At 37.6% G+C, this 19,329-nt stretch overlaps 1 protein-coding gene and 1 pseudogene across 3 annotated transcripts in view; both read left to right on the plus strand.

The window, feature by feature from the left end:
- The window catches only part of LOC146472607 (uncharacterized), a 104,875-nt pseudogene that overhangs the window by 20,200 nt on the left and 65,346 nt on the right, over nt 1–19,329 (plus strand). The gene's annotated exons all lie outside the window — the stretch shown is intronic.
- LOC146472608 (uncharacterized) lies at nt 1,979–17,719 on the plus strand. 2 transcript variants are annotated; one of them, XM_085119377.1, is made up of 12 exons: nt 1,979–2,128; nt 3,103–3,368; nt 6,726–6,815; nt 7,366–7,521; nt 8,240–8,271; nt 10,264–10,459; nt 10,588–10,700; nt 11,901–12,065; nt 13,053–13,198; nt 13,834–13,950; nt 15,701–15,796; nt 16,063–17,719. In XM_085119377.1, the coding sequence occupies exons 1-12, from the start codon at nt 1,993–1,995 to the stop codon at nt 16,350–16,352; spliced, it is 1,803 nt and encodes a 600-aa protein (XP_084975503.1). In that variant the 5' UTR covers nt 1,979–1,992; the 3' UTR covers nt 16,353–17,719. The 2 variants fall into 2 exon arrangements, with proteins under 2 accessions (XP_084975503.1, XP_084975504.1); XM_085119378.1 differs by lacking the exon at nt 3,103–3,368 and having other exon boundaries at nt 1,996–2,128.

Genomic DNA, 19,329 nt, shown 5'->3' on the forward strand with positions numbered 1-19,329 from the left:
AATTTTTATTTTTATTTAGGTAAATTTTAACAATTAGGCCTGGGGCAAACGTCGAATCCAAGTCGCGTCGAATTTATTGAAAATAGGTTCAACAGAGTCGACTTAATTCCAGCGTGGTGGCAAACGTCGAACTTGCGTCGATCCTGCACTTCATTAAAACACGGGAATAAGCATGTTTCCCGTGCTTTTCACTCGATGCGCGGCTAGTTACTGGACTTGCTAGCGAAATGCCGAAATACAGTGCTTGTAGGGCCTTTCTTTTTCAATTAATTGCGAAAATAGAAAGAGAAGAGTCGCTCTAAATCTAAGAACAGTGTATCTGAGAGACGACAGCTATTGCTCCAAGTGGCATGCTTGACTGTGGTTTTGTTAGCATTTATATTTAGTGTTCATGAAACACGAAAAACACATTTCCAGCACGCTGTGCGATGTCAGCAATGACTTTCGATAGCCCGCCCACTCCCGGTCGCGAAATTGTCTTTGTGCAGAATCGTCGGTGGGGGGCGGGGGGGAGGGAAGTGTTTGGCAGATGGGTGAGTCGGTATTTTTGTGACGTTTGCGCAGTCCATCACATTCGAATCAATTATTTTATAATTTGCATTATTTATGAATTGAGTTCAGCGCGTGTTTAGAACCACTGTCGCATCATGAATATTATTTATTTGCCCAAAATCAACAAGTATTACAATATTTCATTCATCACTGTAGTGACAGCATTGAGCAGGAAGTCTCAGAAGCCTTTCTTGGTTTATCGAGGAGACCCCCCTTACTAACTGTTACTAAAAACTCTGGCGATATAAGAAATTACTAATAATCTACTAAAATATACTAATAACATCAAACAGATCAAGAGAAAAAATACTAATTAGCGAAGAGTAGAAAATACGAGAATCGTTTATATCTATATTTGATTTGTTAAAGGATAAAGTTTTTCAGTTTTTGCTTAAAAGTTGATTGACACATGCTTTTTTTAAGATCACTTGGCAGGTTATTAAATATATCTACTCCCTTATAACTTACACTAAATTTTCTAATATTTGTTTTGATTGAAGGCTTGTGTATTTTTTTGGTTGATCGTGTATTATAATTATTATTATTTTTTTTCAAACAACGTAAGTATTTTATTTATTTATTTATTCATTTTATTATTTTTTTTCTACGTGTAAATGATCACACATTTTTTTTCAGTTGCTTATGTGCACACTTTCATGCAAAATAAATGAAAAAACTACACAATTAACAAACTTAAAACCTTAACACTGCTTGCACTTACAATAAATATGTACAATACTTACAATACTTTGGTTTACATTGTTAACAATACTTACTCTATTAAATAATCATGACTATTTTTCACTTATTATTATTACTATTATTACTATTATTTAATTCCAGCACTTACACTTTCTTTGTGAGATATGTTTATAATATTGTTTATTTCTCGTCGGCTCCTTCCCCCCCCCTCCCCCCACTGAAGCCCTAAATGTAGGGTTGATGACACGGTTCTGCTGAGACCGCGAAACAAATAGAACAGATTTCTAGACGTCTCCAGATTTTTGTACTCCGGGGGTTGACAGGTATGCACTTACAAATCTTACACTTACTACACGTAAAGCAACATCTTGCTACTACTTCTGAACTATGTCTACAACTACTTACATTGCTGCTACTGCTACAGCCTGGGCTACAGCTACCGTCTCAAAAAGAAATGTACGTTTTTTTTTAGACGTGTATTATAATTATACACATCTACAGATCTACAGATCACGTTGGCGCCTAAAATCCGGATTGTTGTCGATTGTTTCAAGTCGATTGTTGTCATGACATGTCGCACATGCGCAGACGTTATCTAGCCCTGTCATCTTAACCTTGGACAATCTCGTTCCCAGAGCCCTCGTTACCCTTAACGAGGGCTCTGGGAACGAGATTGAACCTTGGATCGAAACTCGAAAGGGTCTGGAGGAGAAGGACTGGGTCATAAGTGGCAACAAAATGGCGGGCAAATCGACTTCTGAACGACTGGATGAAATAACCTCGGAGTGGTACTTGGATTATTGTATTCATCAACTGTGGAAGGAATTCAAAGAAAAATCTACTTTTTCCGAGTTTTGGAAAGATGATGTACAAGGTAATACTGAAAATTACGTGTTATTTTCAATGTGTTTAAACACTAATCAAACATAGCGTCATGTTCAAGCGTTGTCTATTTCTTGCATCAATGAACCTGCAATTTGACAGCTGTAGACAACTCGAAGCTGTGGAATAGGTTTCTTGTGGGACAAGTCTAGTCCTCTGTTTATTCTGAAGGAGTTTGTCAGTTTCGGCCGATCACAGCTCGCAAATGTAGCAGGTAGCTTTCATTTGAATGCTGACAAGTTTTAGACTGCAAAAGTGTAGAGAGCCAATGAACAGCGATTGAGCAGTAAAAAATTGAGAGCACTCGTCTGCCTTTAATGTGGCCTGGTGCGATTCCCAGACTTGTCATATGCGGGTTGAGTTTGTTGCTGGTTTTCATACTAGCTCCGAGAGGTTCAGGTACATCTCCGATCCAGTTACTGGTAAAGAACAATAGTCATCACCTATCCAAATGCGAGTACAGTCAACTCTCTTTATTGCGGAGACCCTCGGGACTGCGAGTTTGTGTCCTTAATAGCGAGAGTCCTGTAATAGCAGGAATTTATTTCAGTCAAACGTCTGTAATTTAGTTTTGCCGGTGATTTAGCTGCTGTCTATATTATCGGGATGTCCTTAATAGTGAGGTGTCTGCAAGGCAAGAGTTGACTGTAGTGGGTAGTGTGACTGATGTTCTCACCATTATGTATACGGGCACCAGGGTGTGACAAGCTGGGAGTGTAGTGGGCTAGAATTAGGAGAGAATAGGGAGAAGCATGACCAAAGTGGCATTTGTAAGGATGGGAAGAAGGAAAAATAAAAACAAATTATTATTGTATGATGTTATTTTGCTGTAGGAAAAAGAACAGAGGCAGTAACAACCAAGGAAGGGGTAGGAGTTGGGGAGTGACCACTACTGCCCCCTCCCTCCCCACTCTCATTTATTAAGTAAATTAATTTGGTAACTTCTTTTGGTGCTATCTCTTTTAGATTATTTGATGAATAAAAAGTTTGACATAGGGCAAGAGTTGTCAAACAAAGTACAGTGCATTAGATTTATCATTGGATTGCTTGAAAGTCAGCAAGTGGATGATTGTACAAGTCAGGAAAGCTTTGGTGAAGAACAGTCTTCGGAAGATGAAAATGAATCAAGATTTCTTGGATGTGACTGCCTCAGTTTTTTTGATAAGATAGCGAAAATATATCCATTCTCTGATGTAGAGAAATCTCACATGAGGAGTGCTCTGAAGTTACAGGTATATGCTACTGTATTATTCTGCTAAATACACAAACTGTGACTTGTTGTCTAATTAAAAACCATGTTTTTGAGGTCAGAATTTGAACATTTTCCTACCCTCAGCTGGTTTTGTCTTCTACTTGGTATTACCACAGGGAGTCCACAAAAGTTGTTAAAAAGAAACAAATCAATAAATTATTGACTTACGTTGTTCGTTTCTTGTGGTTTTCTATAGTGCTCATTTGCATAAAATTTACGCAACAGCACTAATGTCGTGTACTGAGTTGTGCGCGAGCTAGCTGAACTGCATCTGAGCTCTGCTGACTTTACTATATAAATATTGACAAGGGAGGCAACTTTTTCGCGAAACAATTTGAACACACTCAGCAAAATAGCTTTGAACGTTCGACTTATTCGCCTCTTTGCAACCAAATTCGTATCAAGCGAAAGCTGGATAATTTTGGAACACACTTACCTGTCAGAATCCCACGAAGAAACAAATTTGAGCCAGCATTTTAGCTCCCTTTTCGCAGTTTTGCTCAGTGAAGTTTTTCGCAACAGCTGCGGCCTGTTACCTTGGCGCAGACGTCACAGATTTACGCGCCATCTTGAGCAAAATGTCACCTCTCCCTACCTCGCAAAGATGTTTTTGCGCGACAGCCATGGACAGTCACCACTCCCTGTTCAGTCACAAATTGAGCGAGGCCGGAAATAAATTTCAGCCGACTTGTCGCGGAAACCTAAATTTTGTAAATAAACCAAAGAAGAATTTCAGTTCGCTCAATTTGTGACTGAACAGGGAGCGGTGACTATCCATGGCTGTCGCGCAAAAAACATCTTTGCGAGGTAGGGAGAGGCGACATTTCGCTCAAAATGGCGCGTAAATCTGTGACGTCTGTGCCAAGGTAACTGGCCGCAGCTGTTGGAAAAACTTCACCGAGCAAAACTGCGAAAAGGGAGCTAAAATGCTGGCTCAAATTTGTTTCTTCGTGGGATTCTGACAGGTAAGTGTGTTCCAAAATTATCCAGCTTTCGTTTGATATGAATTTGGTTGCAAAGAGGCGAACAAGTCGAACGTTCAAAGCTATTTTGCTGAGTGTGTTCAAATTGTTTCGCGAAAAAGTTGCCTCCCTTGTCAATATTTATATAATAAAGTCAGCAGAGCTCAGATGCAGTTCAGCTAGCTTGCGCACAACTCAGTACACGACATTAGTGCTGTCGCGTAAATTTTATGCAAATGAGCACTATAGAAAACCACAAGAAACGAACAACGTAAGTCAATAATTTATTGATTTGTTTCTTTTTCACAACTTTTGTGGATTCCCTGTGGTATTACTAAGTAGCAACAAGGTGTATATTGATAGACTTTTATTCTCACTTGGTGTGATAAGGATTATTGATATTTGATATTTGTCACCATAAACTGTTTTTGTGACAATATGACTTTCATAATCGCTGCAGAGTAATGGTTGAAGTTGAAAGGAAAAGTAAATGAATTATCAATAGTCACATTTTGTTTACTTGAAATCAGAATCAGGGCCCGCAGCCAGGTATTATGGCTGCCAACTCCATGGTAGAAATAGAGCAGGCTAAATAGGCTTAATAGAGTGTGAAAATGACTAAGGCCTGTTCCAAACATTGTGCTACTGCCGTGCCAAACTAAATTCAAGAATTAAATTTGACTTAAATACGGCAGTAGCCTGACGTTTGAAACCATTTAGTTTGGTAGGCTGAATTAAGTTTGGCAGGACTATTTAGCATGGCAGTAGCACAGCAGTAGCATGACTTGGTTTCAAACGGTGTGCTATTGCCATGCCGAACTAAATTCAAACATTATTTTAATGTATTTTGGATTAATTTGCTCGTTCTACTACGAATTTCTATATTTTAGAATTTGGCGCGACTGAATTAAATTCGACATTTGAAACCACTGCTGTGCCACTGCCGTGCCACTGCCGGGTCAAATTGATTTAAGTTCGGCATGGCAGTAGCGCGACGTTTGGAACAGGCCTTAGACAGCAAGAGTGGAAGACATATTGGAGCTGGCTTGATTATGAGTTTTTGTACTGGAATAATAATCTTAATGCAGTACTGGTTATGTTGGTGACTCGCCACTGTTATGAGTCATCCTATTGTGGGATGTTGGACCAGTGATACATTAAAGAAATGCAGAAGTACAAAAGAGAACTGGGATCAACGTATACTGGTTTTAAAGTAGTACCAGTCTAATATTAACACACCCCATCTTATTTTGTTTGAACACAGTTGAACTTTCCTACAATGGTGCTGTTTTCTTACTCTGCTAGCAGAGGTTTCTTTCAAAGTTGTTTGCATCTCTAGTAGTTCGTGAAGTCAGCTTGTTTACTTAGCTGACTACACAAAATACTAGAGACATGAACGACTTTGTACATGCTAAAAGAATTGCCAGAAAAAAACCTCTGCTAGCAGGGTACTGTTTTCTTGTCTCAATCACTGATCTCTTGGCTCAAATAATTTTCTGAAACCTCACCATATTTACAACAGGCATTACAGTTTTCCAAGGATGGCTGGTGCAGGGTAGCCTCCCACGCAGACGTTCTTAGGGGTTCGTCACGCGTTCCTGCCCCACGAACGTCTGCTGAAACGAACAGCCACTTCCGTTCGTCGGTAAATTGCCTTTGTCTGAACAGACCAATCAGCATTGATTCATTATGACAAGTAAAGCCAATCACATACTGCGAAACAACGGAAATCATCACCCGTGGAAATATTTTCGCTTCCGGACGTGCATGCAGTTTATACGATTGAAATTTTTCCTTCCACAACACCCTGCATTTTCTTCAGTGATTTCACCGAGAGAAGCGGCAAGAATTCCAAGATTTGCCAATTTGTCTACCTGGTCTTTCATAAGATTTACAAGCCGCGAAACCACAACAACAATCAGTGACCAGCAGCTTCAAGAATTGAATTGTAAACAAACGATAGAGCTTGATAAATAAGTGACTTTCCATAACCAGTTGGAAGGTTTACGAACACATCAGTTTTCTTCTGCGCAAATTGCACTATGACTTCTCTTTGATACGCATTAAACTCCCTAATACCAAACGTTTGGCACACATGACCAAAAACCACATTTAGTCCGCCATCCTGTCTAGAGTGATATTTTTAATATGAAACACGAGTTTACCCAAAGTTGGGAAATGGCTCCTGATTGGTCCGCAGTCGATGAACGGAAGTGGCTGTTCGTTTCAGCAGACGTTCGTGGGGCAGGAACGTGTGACGAACCCCTAAGAACGTCTGCGTGGGAGGCTAGGTGCAGGGAGGTTCAGCCGTATATGATTATGTTGCATGATTTTTCTCTGGTATTATAAATGATATCATTTCCAATTAATTTCAGATTTTCCTGTCACATTACAGACATGGCAATATAAATCAAGCCAAAAGTTTGTTCTCGAAGTTGTACAACAATGATAATGGTGATATTGAGGTATTGCAATGTTTTTATTGCTTTATATGTATGTATCTTATTAAATATGGCAATAGTAATTAATGCAATAAATCAGGTTCAATATACTGGTGACAAAAGCTTTATTGGAGTGTTTGGGAACACTACAGTTAACTACATCTTTCTAATTTCAAATGGAAAAGGAGGTTAGTTTTGAAAGAAACTGTAGTGTTGTGTCAGTAAGGAGTGGAAAAGAATGTTTGGTTTCTTTTTTTTAACAATATTTGAACATGACATTTGCTCTAAGAGCAACTAAAGTACTCATCAAGAGAGCTTATGTTGGATCAACTAACCCGCATAAACACACGGCACTTTACTGTAAAGAGATCCAAGTGCTGAGGTTTGATTCATTACTCAAATCTATTTCTGGTGGCCAAATAACCTTGTCAACTCTGATGAAAAGACAAAACATTTGTTTCCAATTTCAAGACTTGTTGCACCAATATTTTAGACAAGGGCACATATTTTGTGGACTGGGTTTCCATTCAGGAATAGCAGTAACAATTTTGTTGTTGTTGTTGTTTTCCTTCAGGAATACCAAGATGATGTTAGGGAATTATTACAGATTAAGGATCACACCCAGAAGGAAGCATTTTTAACAAAACACACATATGACAAATTTCTCAAGCAAGTGCAGCAGTTCTTTACACCAGTATGGAAAAAGTTTGGAACTCCAGTTTTAGAAGAGGTGATGTTAGAAACACATTTTGTCTCTCCTGTTTTGTCTTATGGGTGCCATAGTTGTGATGAGACTTTTTTCTTTTCCCTCATTTGGAGTAGTATTAATTAACAATAATTAGATGGAAGAAGGCTATACATGTACATGTATATTGCATGTATAAGACTAGGACCTGATCTGTTCTGGATATCACATACTAAGAAACGTACCTCTATGTTTCTCTTTTAACCTAAAGCTTTAAATTCAAATATAATATTTACAATGTATGATGTTTCCTTTAGATTAAGCAATTGAATTAACAAAAGAGGAATCCATGCTTCATAGCCTGATGTCCTTTGGGTTTTTTTTTTTTAAAGCAAGGAACAAAACAATAATTAATTCCTTACCTAAGTTGCTCCAGTTTTTGCAAAATAAAAAGCAATAAGATAATCATTTGAATTTAAATGCAAGATGAAACAAGATATAGGGAACTTTATTTGTCACAGGGGATGCAGTGATTAGTCTGTAAATTCCAAAACATAGCTGTCATTGTTAAAAGCAATTCAGATTTCAAGGTCAAATCATTAGTAACAAATATTTCTGTCTTCCATCAAGGCCTTTAAAATTTCAACCCATGAGTTTTGTATGATAATGTTTCAGTAACAGAGTAATGCTCTCTGTTAGTGTTATACATGTATTTAACTCTTAAATGTACCTTTACAATGGATGTAATTCTCCTGTTAACTAGGCACCATTCATGGAGGACTCAAGTATAACAAGGTGATTATGAATGTCTGTTGAAAATGCTTTCTTCAAATTTCAGTGAACTTTATGGATGCATACAAATATTAAACTTTTGGATATATCACAAAAAAAGGTCTTGATGAATTAGCCAATTCTCCAGTATAGAATGGCTTTGTCAGATCTGCAACAGTTGTGCATTTCACATTGTATTTTTATGTGTGTGCAGCAAGTTGCCTTTTGAATGTTTTTAATGTTTTCTCCTGCAGTATTTTAGTTTTTTTTGGTGATTTTAGTTTTGTTAAAACAGGTAATTAGGCACACACCCCTCCACATTCTTTTTAGCTGTCATCACTAGAGGTCAAGTTTCAACTTGCTTTAGTTTTGTTCAGCGCTAGAGAGAAGGTCTTTTGCAGTATTTTCTCACTAGCATTATCCGCCCACCACTCACAGGTTTCATTCTTCTCTCATTCAGCTTTTTTCCCCCAACCTCTGCTTGGTTTATGTGTAGTGCTAATTACTATTAATAGTTTAGTGATTATATTTTGTACATGCACTTGATTACTTGTAAACTTGTACAGTTCCGCCTTTTTAAACTGCAATGTGAGTGTTTATTACATAATAAACAATATTATAGTATTTATTTTTAAATTACAGTGCAACGCGCCTTACTGTGGCCACCCAACAAACTTTTGTTACAAGTTAGCCAATCAGGATATGTGGATTTGATTAATGGTCATGCCTCCTTGCAAAGTCCAACAGGCAAGTGACACAACAACGAATTATTGAAAACATGTCATTTTGTATTTTATGAACAAGGAGGAAGATATCCTGATTGGCTAACTTGTAAAAAAAGTTTGTTGGGTGGCCACGGTAATGTGTGTCGCACTGTAACATGGGTTCTAATTTTACCTAGTTTACCATGATAGACTTTATTTCACAAGAATTTGATGCACATGTATGAAAGCCAGGATTGAGTTATTTAATTAACGGATAAGTGACCATTGCAGACAGTTATTATATTATGCAGCGTAGCAGCTGCAAAAAGAAAGCCGAAAAGCAGCTTCTTAAGTTGCATACATACGGTAACTACAATAGTCTCTTATCTTTTCATCCACAGTTTGATAAAACAAATTTCACACTTTAATCACTTCTGTTGAGTTCTTTGTTGTCGAGGATGATGTAATTTACTTATGAAAATAAGAATGTTGCACTTGGTCCACAAACATCTGGACAACTTTCAAAATGACTGAAAACAGATTTCCTGTTATTTTATATAATAATCCCACCAAATTATACCCTTAAGTTCTCTATAATTTTGCACATCTGACATACCATTATTTTTTCAAAGTGTTTGAGCCACGGGAAATGCGGTGGAAACAATAATATTTTGATTATATCATTTGAAGAGCTGGTTAGAATGCTGAAGTGAGCAATACTGCAATTAGGCCACTAACCTGGAAAGGAAATAATTATTTGGGTTTCTAAAAAGAAAGCACAATCTCTCATCTTTGAAATATTTCAACCAATGACCTTTGGATCATATCACAGGGTGCCAGCTGAGGACATTGTCTTTCTCCCCTAAAAATGACTGGGGTGTAAGATGGGAGTGGGTCATGGGAACTCAATTATAATGTTTGCGGCATCGGGGCTATTCTCATGTTTTCAAAGTGTATGAGTAGCATATAGCATCTGTGATATTTCATATTAAATTTTTTGGTTCGAGTGAGCAGTGGTCTGATCTGATTAGTGATATCATAGGCTGATCCAGAGGGCATGGGTTCATATCCTGCCAAGATCAAATTGTTACAAGCAAGGTGATTAAAGTTTTGCAGCATCAGGGCTATTCTAGTGTATTCAAAATGTGTGAGCAATATCTGTGTTATTTCATACATTTGTTGTTTCGAGTGATCAGTGGTCTGATCTAATATCATAAGCTAATCTAGAGGGCATGGCCTCATATCCTAGCTGCTAAGATCAAATTGTTACAAACAAAGTGATAATGTTTTCTGATTTACTTTATGCATCTAGGATAGATGCAAAAACAATAAAAGCGCTCTACTTTGCTTGGGACCAGTCCGAGGAGGCTGAACAAAACTGGTCTAGTATTGTGGAAGGAACTCACCCTGACATTAAAGGGTTCAAGAACAAGACAAAGTCAAGAAACACCCAGGACACATCCGGCCACAGTACAGAAAAGCGTCCTTCAACAAGGCAGCTACAGCAGGTATCTTAAAACTTTGAAGGACTTCTTAAGAAACAGACCATAAGTGTAGAATTAGCACCATCTAGTCATTAATTAATGCAGTTTCCATACAACTCTAATCATGTGATATCTGTTTTTTTTTCTTAAAGGTCACCAGAAGCTGTGGTGAAACAAGCAGTCCTCAAAAGACCAGTATGTCAGTAAAAATCCAACGCTGTGATGAGGTTCTGAAGAATTTGAAGGCATCCTCTTCAAACCTTTTGTAAGCATGTTAAGCTTTGTTTGCATTGTTGCTGTTTGTCATTCAAATAGTCTTTTTTTGGCAGCAATAATTTGAATTTGTTGCTGATTTTTAATTTGTTGGAGATGCCCACCTTACAGTGTTCATGTATCTTGCATACTTCTTGTGTATTAACCCATTGACTCAATTCTTCTTCTTCTTCTTCTTCTTCTTCTTCTTCTTCTTCTTCTTCTTCTTCTTCTTCTTCTTCTTCTTCTTCTTCTTCTTCTTCTTCTTCTTCTTCTTCTTCTTATTTTTCTTCTTCTTAAACAGAAGAAAGACCCTTCCAGTTATTTACGCAACTAAGGCAGTTGTGAAAAGAAAGCCTGAAAAAAATTCAGGCTTGGACCAGCATGGCAGCTCTAGGTCATGGGTTCGAATTCAGCTCAAGCCTGAATGTTTTTTTTTTTTTTCAGGATTTCTTTTTGCAACAGCTAAAGTTGGATAAATAACTGCGAGTGTCGTCAGTTCAAAAATATGTTTAATACATAATAATTATTCATACTCATTTCTTCTTGCTCTACATGGCATACGATCCTTGTACACTTGTGCAAGAAGGTGTTTTTAGTAACCAGTTGATAAAGTAGGAGAAAGACTTACAAAGCATGCCTAGAATCAGCATAATGGAATGAATATTATTGGGCCAGAGATGCACAAGATCAATATCAAATGTTACCTCACAGCATTGAAGAAACACGTGTCCTTACCAGCCATTGGCACTTTTGGTTCCATGGCATTAGGAGGACAATTTTTTTCCTTGCGAACAAAAGCCCCTGAAAGGCCAGCAAAAGGACAAAAAAAAAAAAAGTGGGAGAAAAAAGAAAAGAAAAAACTGTCAAAAACAATATTGCCTATCCAAGTTCACATAAATATTCTGTTTTTCTCACTGAAGAATCTCAAAACATTTGTTTTGTGTAAGTGCTCCAAACAAAATGTTGAAATAATTGCCTTAGAACTTTAGAAGACTACATGGCTATTTGGCTGCAATTTATCATGATAATGGCCAAAAGAAGGCATCTGAAGCTCTAAATTCCCATTTCTTGGGGAAAAAAACAAACTCAGGAGTCAATGCAACCTTGTTTCCTCGCTCTCTCATTCCAAGGGGCGGAAAGAATGAGAATGAGGTTGGGTTAAATAATAACACAATACGCATTATAATAATTATTTGTCATTTATTGCCAGCTCTGGGCTAAAAGATCCATACTCTGATATGGTAGCAGGGGAAGCTGGACCTAGTAGAGTAAATAACAATGGCGACAACAACAATGATGATGATGATGATTATGATGATGATGACAACTTTGCTTTTAAAAGGTGTTGCAAACCAGTAGTTGCCATACCAGACAGGTGAGAAGGACTAAAGTTGGACTAGCACCAAAGTTCAAATCTTACTTGAAGTTTCTGTGAAATTATTATTTTTGTCTGAAATCAGCATTCTTTGGTGAAATGGAACTTAAAAACATTTGAAATAAGAGATATAGAAATGTTTAGGTAATCTGTAATTCCTTTTAGATAATTAGCCTTCAAACAGCCAGGCTGTTTTATTCATCAGTCATTTTAAGCAGTCCACCCCTTCCCCCCCCCCCCCTCCTCTGAGGTCACCCCTGAACATAAGCATTTTTGTCGAGAAACCAGCAAATATGGGCCTAATGAGTTGTTCAAGATTAATGTCCTGGGGTACAGTTAAAACTGAAGTCAATTTTGATTTTTCTGGACCTATCTGCACACATCTAAGTGGAACAAAGGCATAGGATCTTATAAAATTTCTCAGTATTTGTTCCACTGACCCTTTTGTTATGTGGATCTGTCGTCTCATTTACTCCTTCCTTAGAGACACATTAAGTCAGAAGGTAGATGAACTTGTCACTAAAATGAAGCCAGAATTATGTGAGCTCCACTTCACTAGGTCGAATGCCCTCATTTAGACTAATGGTGTGACTGTAAATTACATTTATATCAGGGCTGTATTTAGGCTACACAGTAATTTAGATGGTACGATGTTTGTTTACGGCTGTCATATGCAACAGTTTCTGATGCTGCCAGCGTCGTGTAAATATACAACACATGTTTTGCAACATTGCCTCTGCCTTCAATTATTGTTGTAAGGTTTACAACATGCTTCAAAATCACCACAATTTATGTGCCATAAGCAACAACTTGTGGGTTTGACTTACACAAAAAAAATTGTACCATACGCTTGCCGTCAGCACTTCATATACAGCCAAGTTGTACCATCTAAATCAGCCTTAATGGTTTCTTGGATTGATGTGATTGTGAATTTAAATTTAGATTTGATTAACTATAGCTTGTGTTGATCCCACTGGTTTTTTCTAGCCCAAGTGGGAAAAAAGTAGATGAAAAGGGGAAAAGACCTTTGGAGAGAAGATCAACGAAAAGGCGATATAATGAGGAGCACAGCGATGCAGAGATTATTGACTGGGATTCTGATGACGAGACAGAGATAAATCACAAGGCAATAAGTAAGTTAATGATGTTATTTGATGATGATGATGATGGTGGTTTGTTGTTATGATGATGATGATGATAAAGGCTGTTGCCTAAGAAAAATTTCAAGGAGCCCATAAGGCCAAAAGCTGAGAAGTTAGGAGCCCAACGTGAAGTGTTGGGTGCTGCTGCAAAAAAAATGTAGGTGCCCAGAGCATTTTCTTGGGCGCCCCAGGCTGCTGCACTCCTGTTACGCAGCAGTCTTGATGATGATGATGATGATGATGGTGATGGTGATGATGATAGTCATTAAAGTGGTATTGTCTAAACCCCTTGAGACTTTGAAACATGAAGCTTAGAGGCTGCAGAAATTTGTTCCTATGAGCTTGAAAAGTCCTTTAGAAATATGCCCCCCAAAATTGAGTCAATTTTTGAAAGCTATGGTGGGCTTATAGAAGTTCCAGGCACTATCAAACTTCCCTCTTTACCCAAAAAAGAAAGCCTTAACAGCTCAACAGCTTACAGCACAATAAATTTAGTGTGATGGCGATGTAGCAAGTAAGTGGAACATGTAGTTAAGATAGCAGATCTCAAAAAATAATGAATGCAGTAAAGTCAAGTTATTTTTATTTTCAGCCTGATATTATTATCAAATTAATATATTTTTCAGAACTACCAAGTCCACCCAGAAAAAGATGTCTCAATATACAGCTTCCAAAAACTAAGGCAAGGAAGTTCTGGAGTGATGAAGAAACAAACTGGTTAAAACAAGGAGTTAAAGCCTATGGTGAGGGTAACTGGTCACAAATTCTGAAGGCCTACAACTTTGTTGGACGAACATCAGTTCATCTCAAAGATAGATGGCGCAACCTGCAAAGGAAATATTATTAAAACATTTGTAGTGTCAGGGTAAATGGGTCAAGTGAGGCCTGAAGCGACTGTAGTTTGTTTTATTCTGAGCTTTCGGCGATTCCCAGCATCATCAGGGAATGAGAAAATATTCTACAGCACAGGAGTGGTGATGTGGTCTTCAAAGGTGAAGTGTGCTTTGGTTGGGAGGTCTTTGACATCTCATTTGGATTCTTAATCTTACTGACTGTTTTTGATGGCTTCTTGGGTGGGTGTGGAGGTGTATTAGGATATGACATCGAGGCTGCAAGGGTACAGTAATGACTTTTTGGTGTTGAGTTCTTTGTCTTCTATTCATTTATTAAGGTTGAAGCTGTTCTCAAGGTGTGCGGGGACATTCTTTAGCATGGGTTCTAGGGTTCTGGCAAGTAACGATGAGATGCGTTGTGTGGGTCCATTGATGTTTGATACAATTGGTCTTAATTTAACGTTTGGGCCATTCTTGTGCATTTTGCTTAGGTGGTAGAATCTTGGTAGGTTGGTGTTTGAGGAGATGAAGCTCTTAAGGACAAACTGGGGGAGCTCGTTGCGCAGACAGAGTTCACTTTGAAAAATAAGTACACAAGATAACAACCCTGTCAACTTAGGATTGTTTGAAACATTTTACATTCAAAATACAAACCTGAACTCAATTGCCGAGAGGAATGCATTGAACTTACTAGAGATCTTTTGTTCTAGTCATAACTGTCTACAGAACTAATATATTTTCTGTCCTCATCATAACTCATCATTTGTTGTTTTCTACTATTACCATTATTTATACAACTATTATCTATTGTTCATTAGAGTCACCTACAGTACTTATTATTTGTGCTACCCACACCACCACTCCATTTTATAATCCTGTATGGTAGAATATCTTCTCATTCCTTGATGATGCCATGGATCAGCAAAAGCTCAGAATAAAACAAAATACAGTAGCTTAAGGCCTTACTTGGCCTAGTCTACCTCGGAGATGCTCTTATGGCTCTTCACGCAATCTTTCCTCATCTGCGAGGGAAGCTACACTTGACCTGTTTACCGGTTATTCAAGATGCTACTGAAGGACAACATCAGACATCTTTAGTGTCCATTATAAAAGTGATGGTTGGATTTAGTTTATATTAACTTTGGATGTCACTACTAGAGTTCCAAGGGTTCCATAGCAAATAACCTGCAGTACCAGGAGCAATGGATCAGCTTCTGAAAAACGTTTGCCAGTGTCCTTAATTTACTGCTATCAAACGTGATATGCTGGCAAAGATTCGCCATAAATGGGTTGTCCAAGAGTTACCAAGCACAGTTTTGAGTACAATGAGCTGTTCCTGGGGTCAGCCATAAAGGCACAATTTTCTTCAATTTTTCTTTTTGAATTATTTATACAAGAAAAATTGAGGTTGAGATATACAATTATGCACATGGTGGTTATTGTTTGCTAGCTGTGCCAGTTGTTTATTGGTTCGTGTTTGATTGGCAACTAAAGATGACAGATAGGCCACACCCTTTAATACCAGACTTTCTATGCCATTCAGATAGTAGCAAGAGGCATAATAAATATAGTGCTGATAATCAAACAAGAAAAACTGGTTAGAATGGTTAGAGTATTGGGGGAGAAGAGGCCTTTTTTCCCAATTTTTGTAAAATTTTAGAAAACACCAAATCAGAAGACAAGGAGAGTGTGACGACAGAAGAGGAAAATGATGAAGAAGAAGATGATGATGAAAATGTTGAAGACAATGAGGATGGTAAGACTTAAAGACTGAAGTTACTCATTATTTTCAATAAATTATTAATTTACAAAATCAAGTTGTATGTGAGTTCATAGCTGATTAAAGGCTGGTAAGGTAGAGTTGGCTAATGTATTTATTTTTTTTATGTTATTGGTTATATATTTGCACATTTTCTATAAAATAATCAAATACGAATGTATGAACCTTACTCAACCCATCATTGAAGATATTGATTTGCCACATCTTCAATTATCTAACAATTATGTTTCAATTTCCTCTAGATTTTCCATACTGTCAACACCTTTGGGAGTTTCTTCATCACATTTTGTTGGAAAAAAGAAACAAGTACATTGTGTGGAAAAACCAGACCACAGGAGTGTTTCGCTTCATTGACCACAATGGTTTGGCGCGCCTGTGGGGAAGACTGAAAAACAGGAAAAACATGACATACGAGAAATTAAGTCGCTCCCTCAGATACTACTACAGCAAGAACATACTCAGGAAAGTACCAGGCCAGACACTGACATACAAGTTTGTTCGCAATCTTGATGGAAAGAAGTATCCCTTATAAGACACTGCACAGTTTCAGAATTCAAATACTTGTGAATGAACAAATACTTGTGAATGAAATAAGTGGAGGTTCAGTGATTCAACTGTTTAGTACAGGCAGGTAGACTTAAATCCTTGAGGTCAGTGGTGCATACTTTTGTTGTGTGCAGTGTTGGATCCATGTCAACTAATGGAAAATAAGGTGCAGAAGGGCAAAATGTGTGCCTCATGCTTTTCCTAATATGTATTTGTCATGCTGCTAGACACTATCTGAACACTTGGAGCAGGAGACAGCAACTCTTGTCTTACAGGGTCTCCATTAACAAGGCAACAATGAAACAATGACAGAGAAGTATAAATTTTGCTTGAAATGTTTTGTGATAATTCTCTTATAGCAGTTTGTGTTGGTACTCTGTGGTACTCATGCCTGAGTTGAGAGTGGCTGAATGTTGTAATTGACAACTTCTTGGACAAATCAGAGCAGGGACCAACCATGCTTGACGTAAAAATCCATGTCCATGTGTAGCAGAGAAATTAGCTAAAAAGATATCACCATTGATTAACTATATTACTATCCTACTGAACAATAAATTAAGCCTGTTTTACACTAGCGACATAACGACGTAAGGGTAAAGTCACGCAAATGCAAAATATAAATTTCTGCTGATGTTTTTTGTCACAAATTTGAACAGCATAAAATAATGACATAAGCACAACGACATAAAGAAAAAACTTATTTTTTCTTTATTGTCATTATGTCGCCAGTGTGCACCAGGCCTTACCGTATGGGTTAGCCCCAAACTGGTTTCACTCGAGGTGCTTTTGTTGATTGCTTTTAAAAGCTCTGCTGGAGCTAATAGGCCTAAGTAAGTAAGGAAATATAGTTACTAACATAACTGATGGTAGGATATGCTCTGACAAGTTTGACATACAGGTCTGTGCAAGTTTTATTCTTTGTTGACATTTTACCATTTTACCCTGGGTTCCTTGGTTAGCCTAATATTGTTCTTCGAACAACTTGACCCAGGACTTTGACTCCTGTCTGTAAAAAAAGGTGTCCAAAATAGCAAGGCATCTGCAAGGTGAAAGTTGACTGAAGTTACATATTTGAAGTTATGTACTAAAATGACCGCATTGAAATCATAGTTATTATTTTCTGTCTTTGGTTTCAAAACAAATAAGGGCCCTGTCAAACTGCCAAATTTTTACAGTATGTGACATGTAATGGCAGCGAGTCTGTTCACAAGTGACCCAGCAAGGGGACTCGTTACTCGGTTCTGAACTGCCAGCAGTCTTATGACACCAGCTTCAACTTCATCAACTACATTTATCTACATTGTCTTGTTTTGTGTTCAAAAGTTACTGTTAATAAAAACATTGAAAATCAAAGGTGTCATGTAGTTATCTCAGAAAGTACATATTAAGTATATGTGCGATGTATGCAGTAATGAACTGAACCTGTCATTCCTCATTGTTGCTTGCATTCAGAACAGAGTGGACCAATTTCCCACCACTATTTCCAGATACGCCTCATTGGCTATGTCAGATGTAGAGAAAACTACTACCTGTCAAGCTACAACTTATATTATACCAGACTTATCAAGTACGTACATGTAGGTTCAATGGGTTAAAGGTCTTACATCTCATTTTGTGAAGTACTGAAAATCAGACAATGTTCAAAAGATTTTTTCAGAGTGGTTTCACTTTACGATTTTTCACAAAATTTAGAACTATAAATAGTTTTTTATGAGGGATGGGCTGGAAGCAAAAAGATTATCCACACCAAGGGTGGTTCACATTTACACTTTCAATTAAATAAAGGTGTAAACATGGTTTTATTTTCTATTTCATGTGATCACAAAGATGATAAAATGGTCGATTGTGAAAACAAAAGCGTAGTTCATCTCGTTTGGCAAAATTCCCAAGCTTTCCACGTTGTTATTATCATAATTGCCACAAACATTCCAGCAGGAAGTCATATTTGCTTTAATAACCTTACAGTTGTCTTGCTGTGAAGTGGGTTGATATCATAGGTTAAAATTAGCCAATCGATTTCTCAGAAATCCTTTCATTTCCTGTTGGGGTTTTCCCCATCAAGGTCATGGGCTGTGAATGAAATTAGTCCCAGCTCTTTTTGGAAAAAAATAAATCCTTTCTAGTGTCACCGTTCAAATTAAGGCTGTCAAGAATTGCTTTTCCACAACAGTGTTCTTGAAGTTCAAACTTGGTCTTCCAAAGGTGATCATTTCAATCAAATCAGGATTCCTAGCACTTCCTTCTTTGCTGTTGTTCATGTTTTACAAAATATATTGGGTTACACAGGGGATTTGACTTGTTAAATTTGTTGCTTTCTAAAAATGTGGTATTAATAAGGACGGTATTGGGAGGAGAAGAGAAGAGAAGGAAAGAGTACTTAAAGAAATAAGACAAGAATATTGTGCTTCGACAAGCTGTCTCCACACAACCAAATATAATTTGTTGGTCATAAACTTTTGCAGATTTGGGTGGCCCTAAAAAGGGCCGGTGTGTTGTCGTCGATGTCGTCTTGTAGTTCTTCGTTACTTCTTTTGTCTTGTGTACGTCTTTGGGGTCTTCTAATTTCTCACTGCACTGTTCTGTTGTACTTGTAGTCTTTGTCTTTTAGTTCAACTTCTTTGGAAGGAGATTATCCACTCTCTGGCACCTCAACTTCCTCCAAAATGTCCTTGTACATGATGATGCTGATGCTTGCTCGTCGAAATTGTTTTGTTTCAAGCAAACAGTTCGTCTTAAGTTCTCAGTCCATTATTCTTACCCTAGTCTATATTGTTAAGCCGTTTGTCAGTCCATAAAAAATCTAGTTTCTACCCTAACAAAACACTGTCAAACACTAATTTGCTCGGTGCTAACAGCTACTGCTGAAATGTCTGTTAACAAGAACATCTTAACCTAACGAAATTTCTAGTCTTCTACCTTTGTTTTGGAAAAGAAACGAAAATAAAATCGATCAAACACGTACA

This window comes from Pavona decussata, unplaced genomic scaffold (genome assembly GCF_977016875.1).
Source record: "Pavona decussata unplaced genomic scaffold, jaPavDecu1.1 SCAFFOLD_98, whole genome shotgun sequence".
In the NCBI taxonomy this organism is placed as follows: domain Eukaryota; kingdom Metazoa; phylum Cnidaria; class Anthozoa; order Scleractinia; family Agariciidae; genus Pavona; species Pavona decussata.

Bases quoted from the DNA above. Each gene is read 5' to 3' on its own strand.
- LOC146472608 (XM_085119377.1), top strand. From the start codon at position 1,993: ATGGCGGGCAAATCGACTTCTGAACGACTGGATGAAATAACCTCGGAG. The intron at 3,369-6,725 runs GTATATGCTACT...AATTAATTTCAG, and splicing joins GGAGTGCTCTGAAGTTACAG to ATTTTCCTGTCACATTACAG. The intron at 10,460-10,587 runs GTATCTTAAAAC...TTTTTCTTAAAG, and splicing joins CAACAAGGCAGCTACAGCAG to GTCACCAGAAGCTGTGGTGA.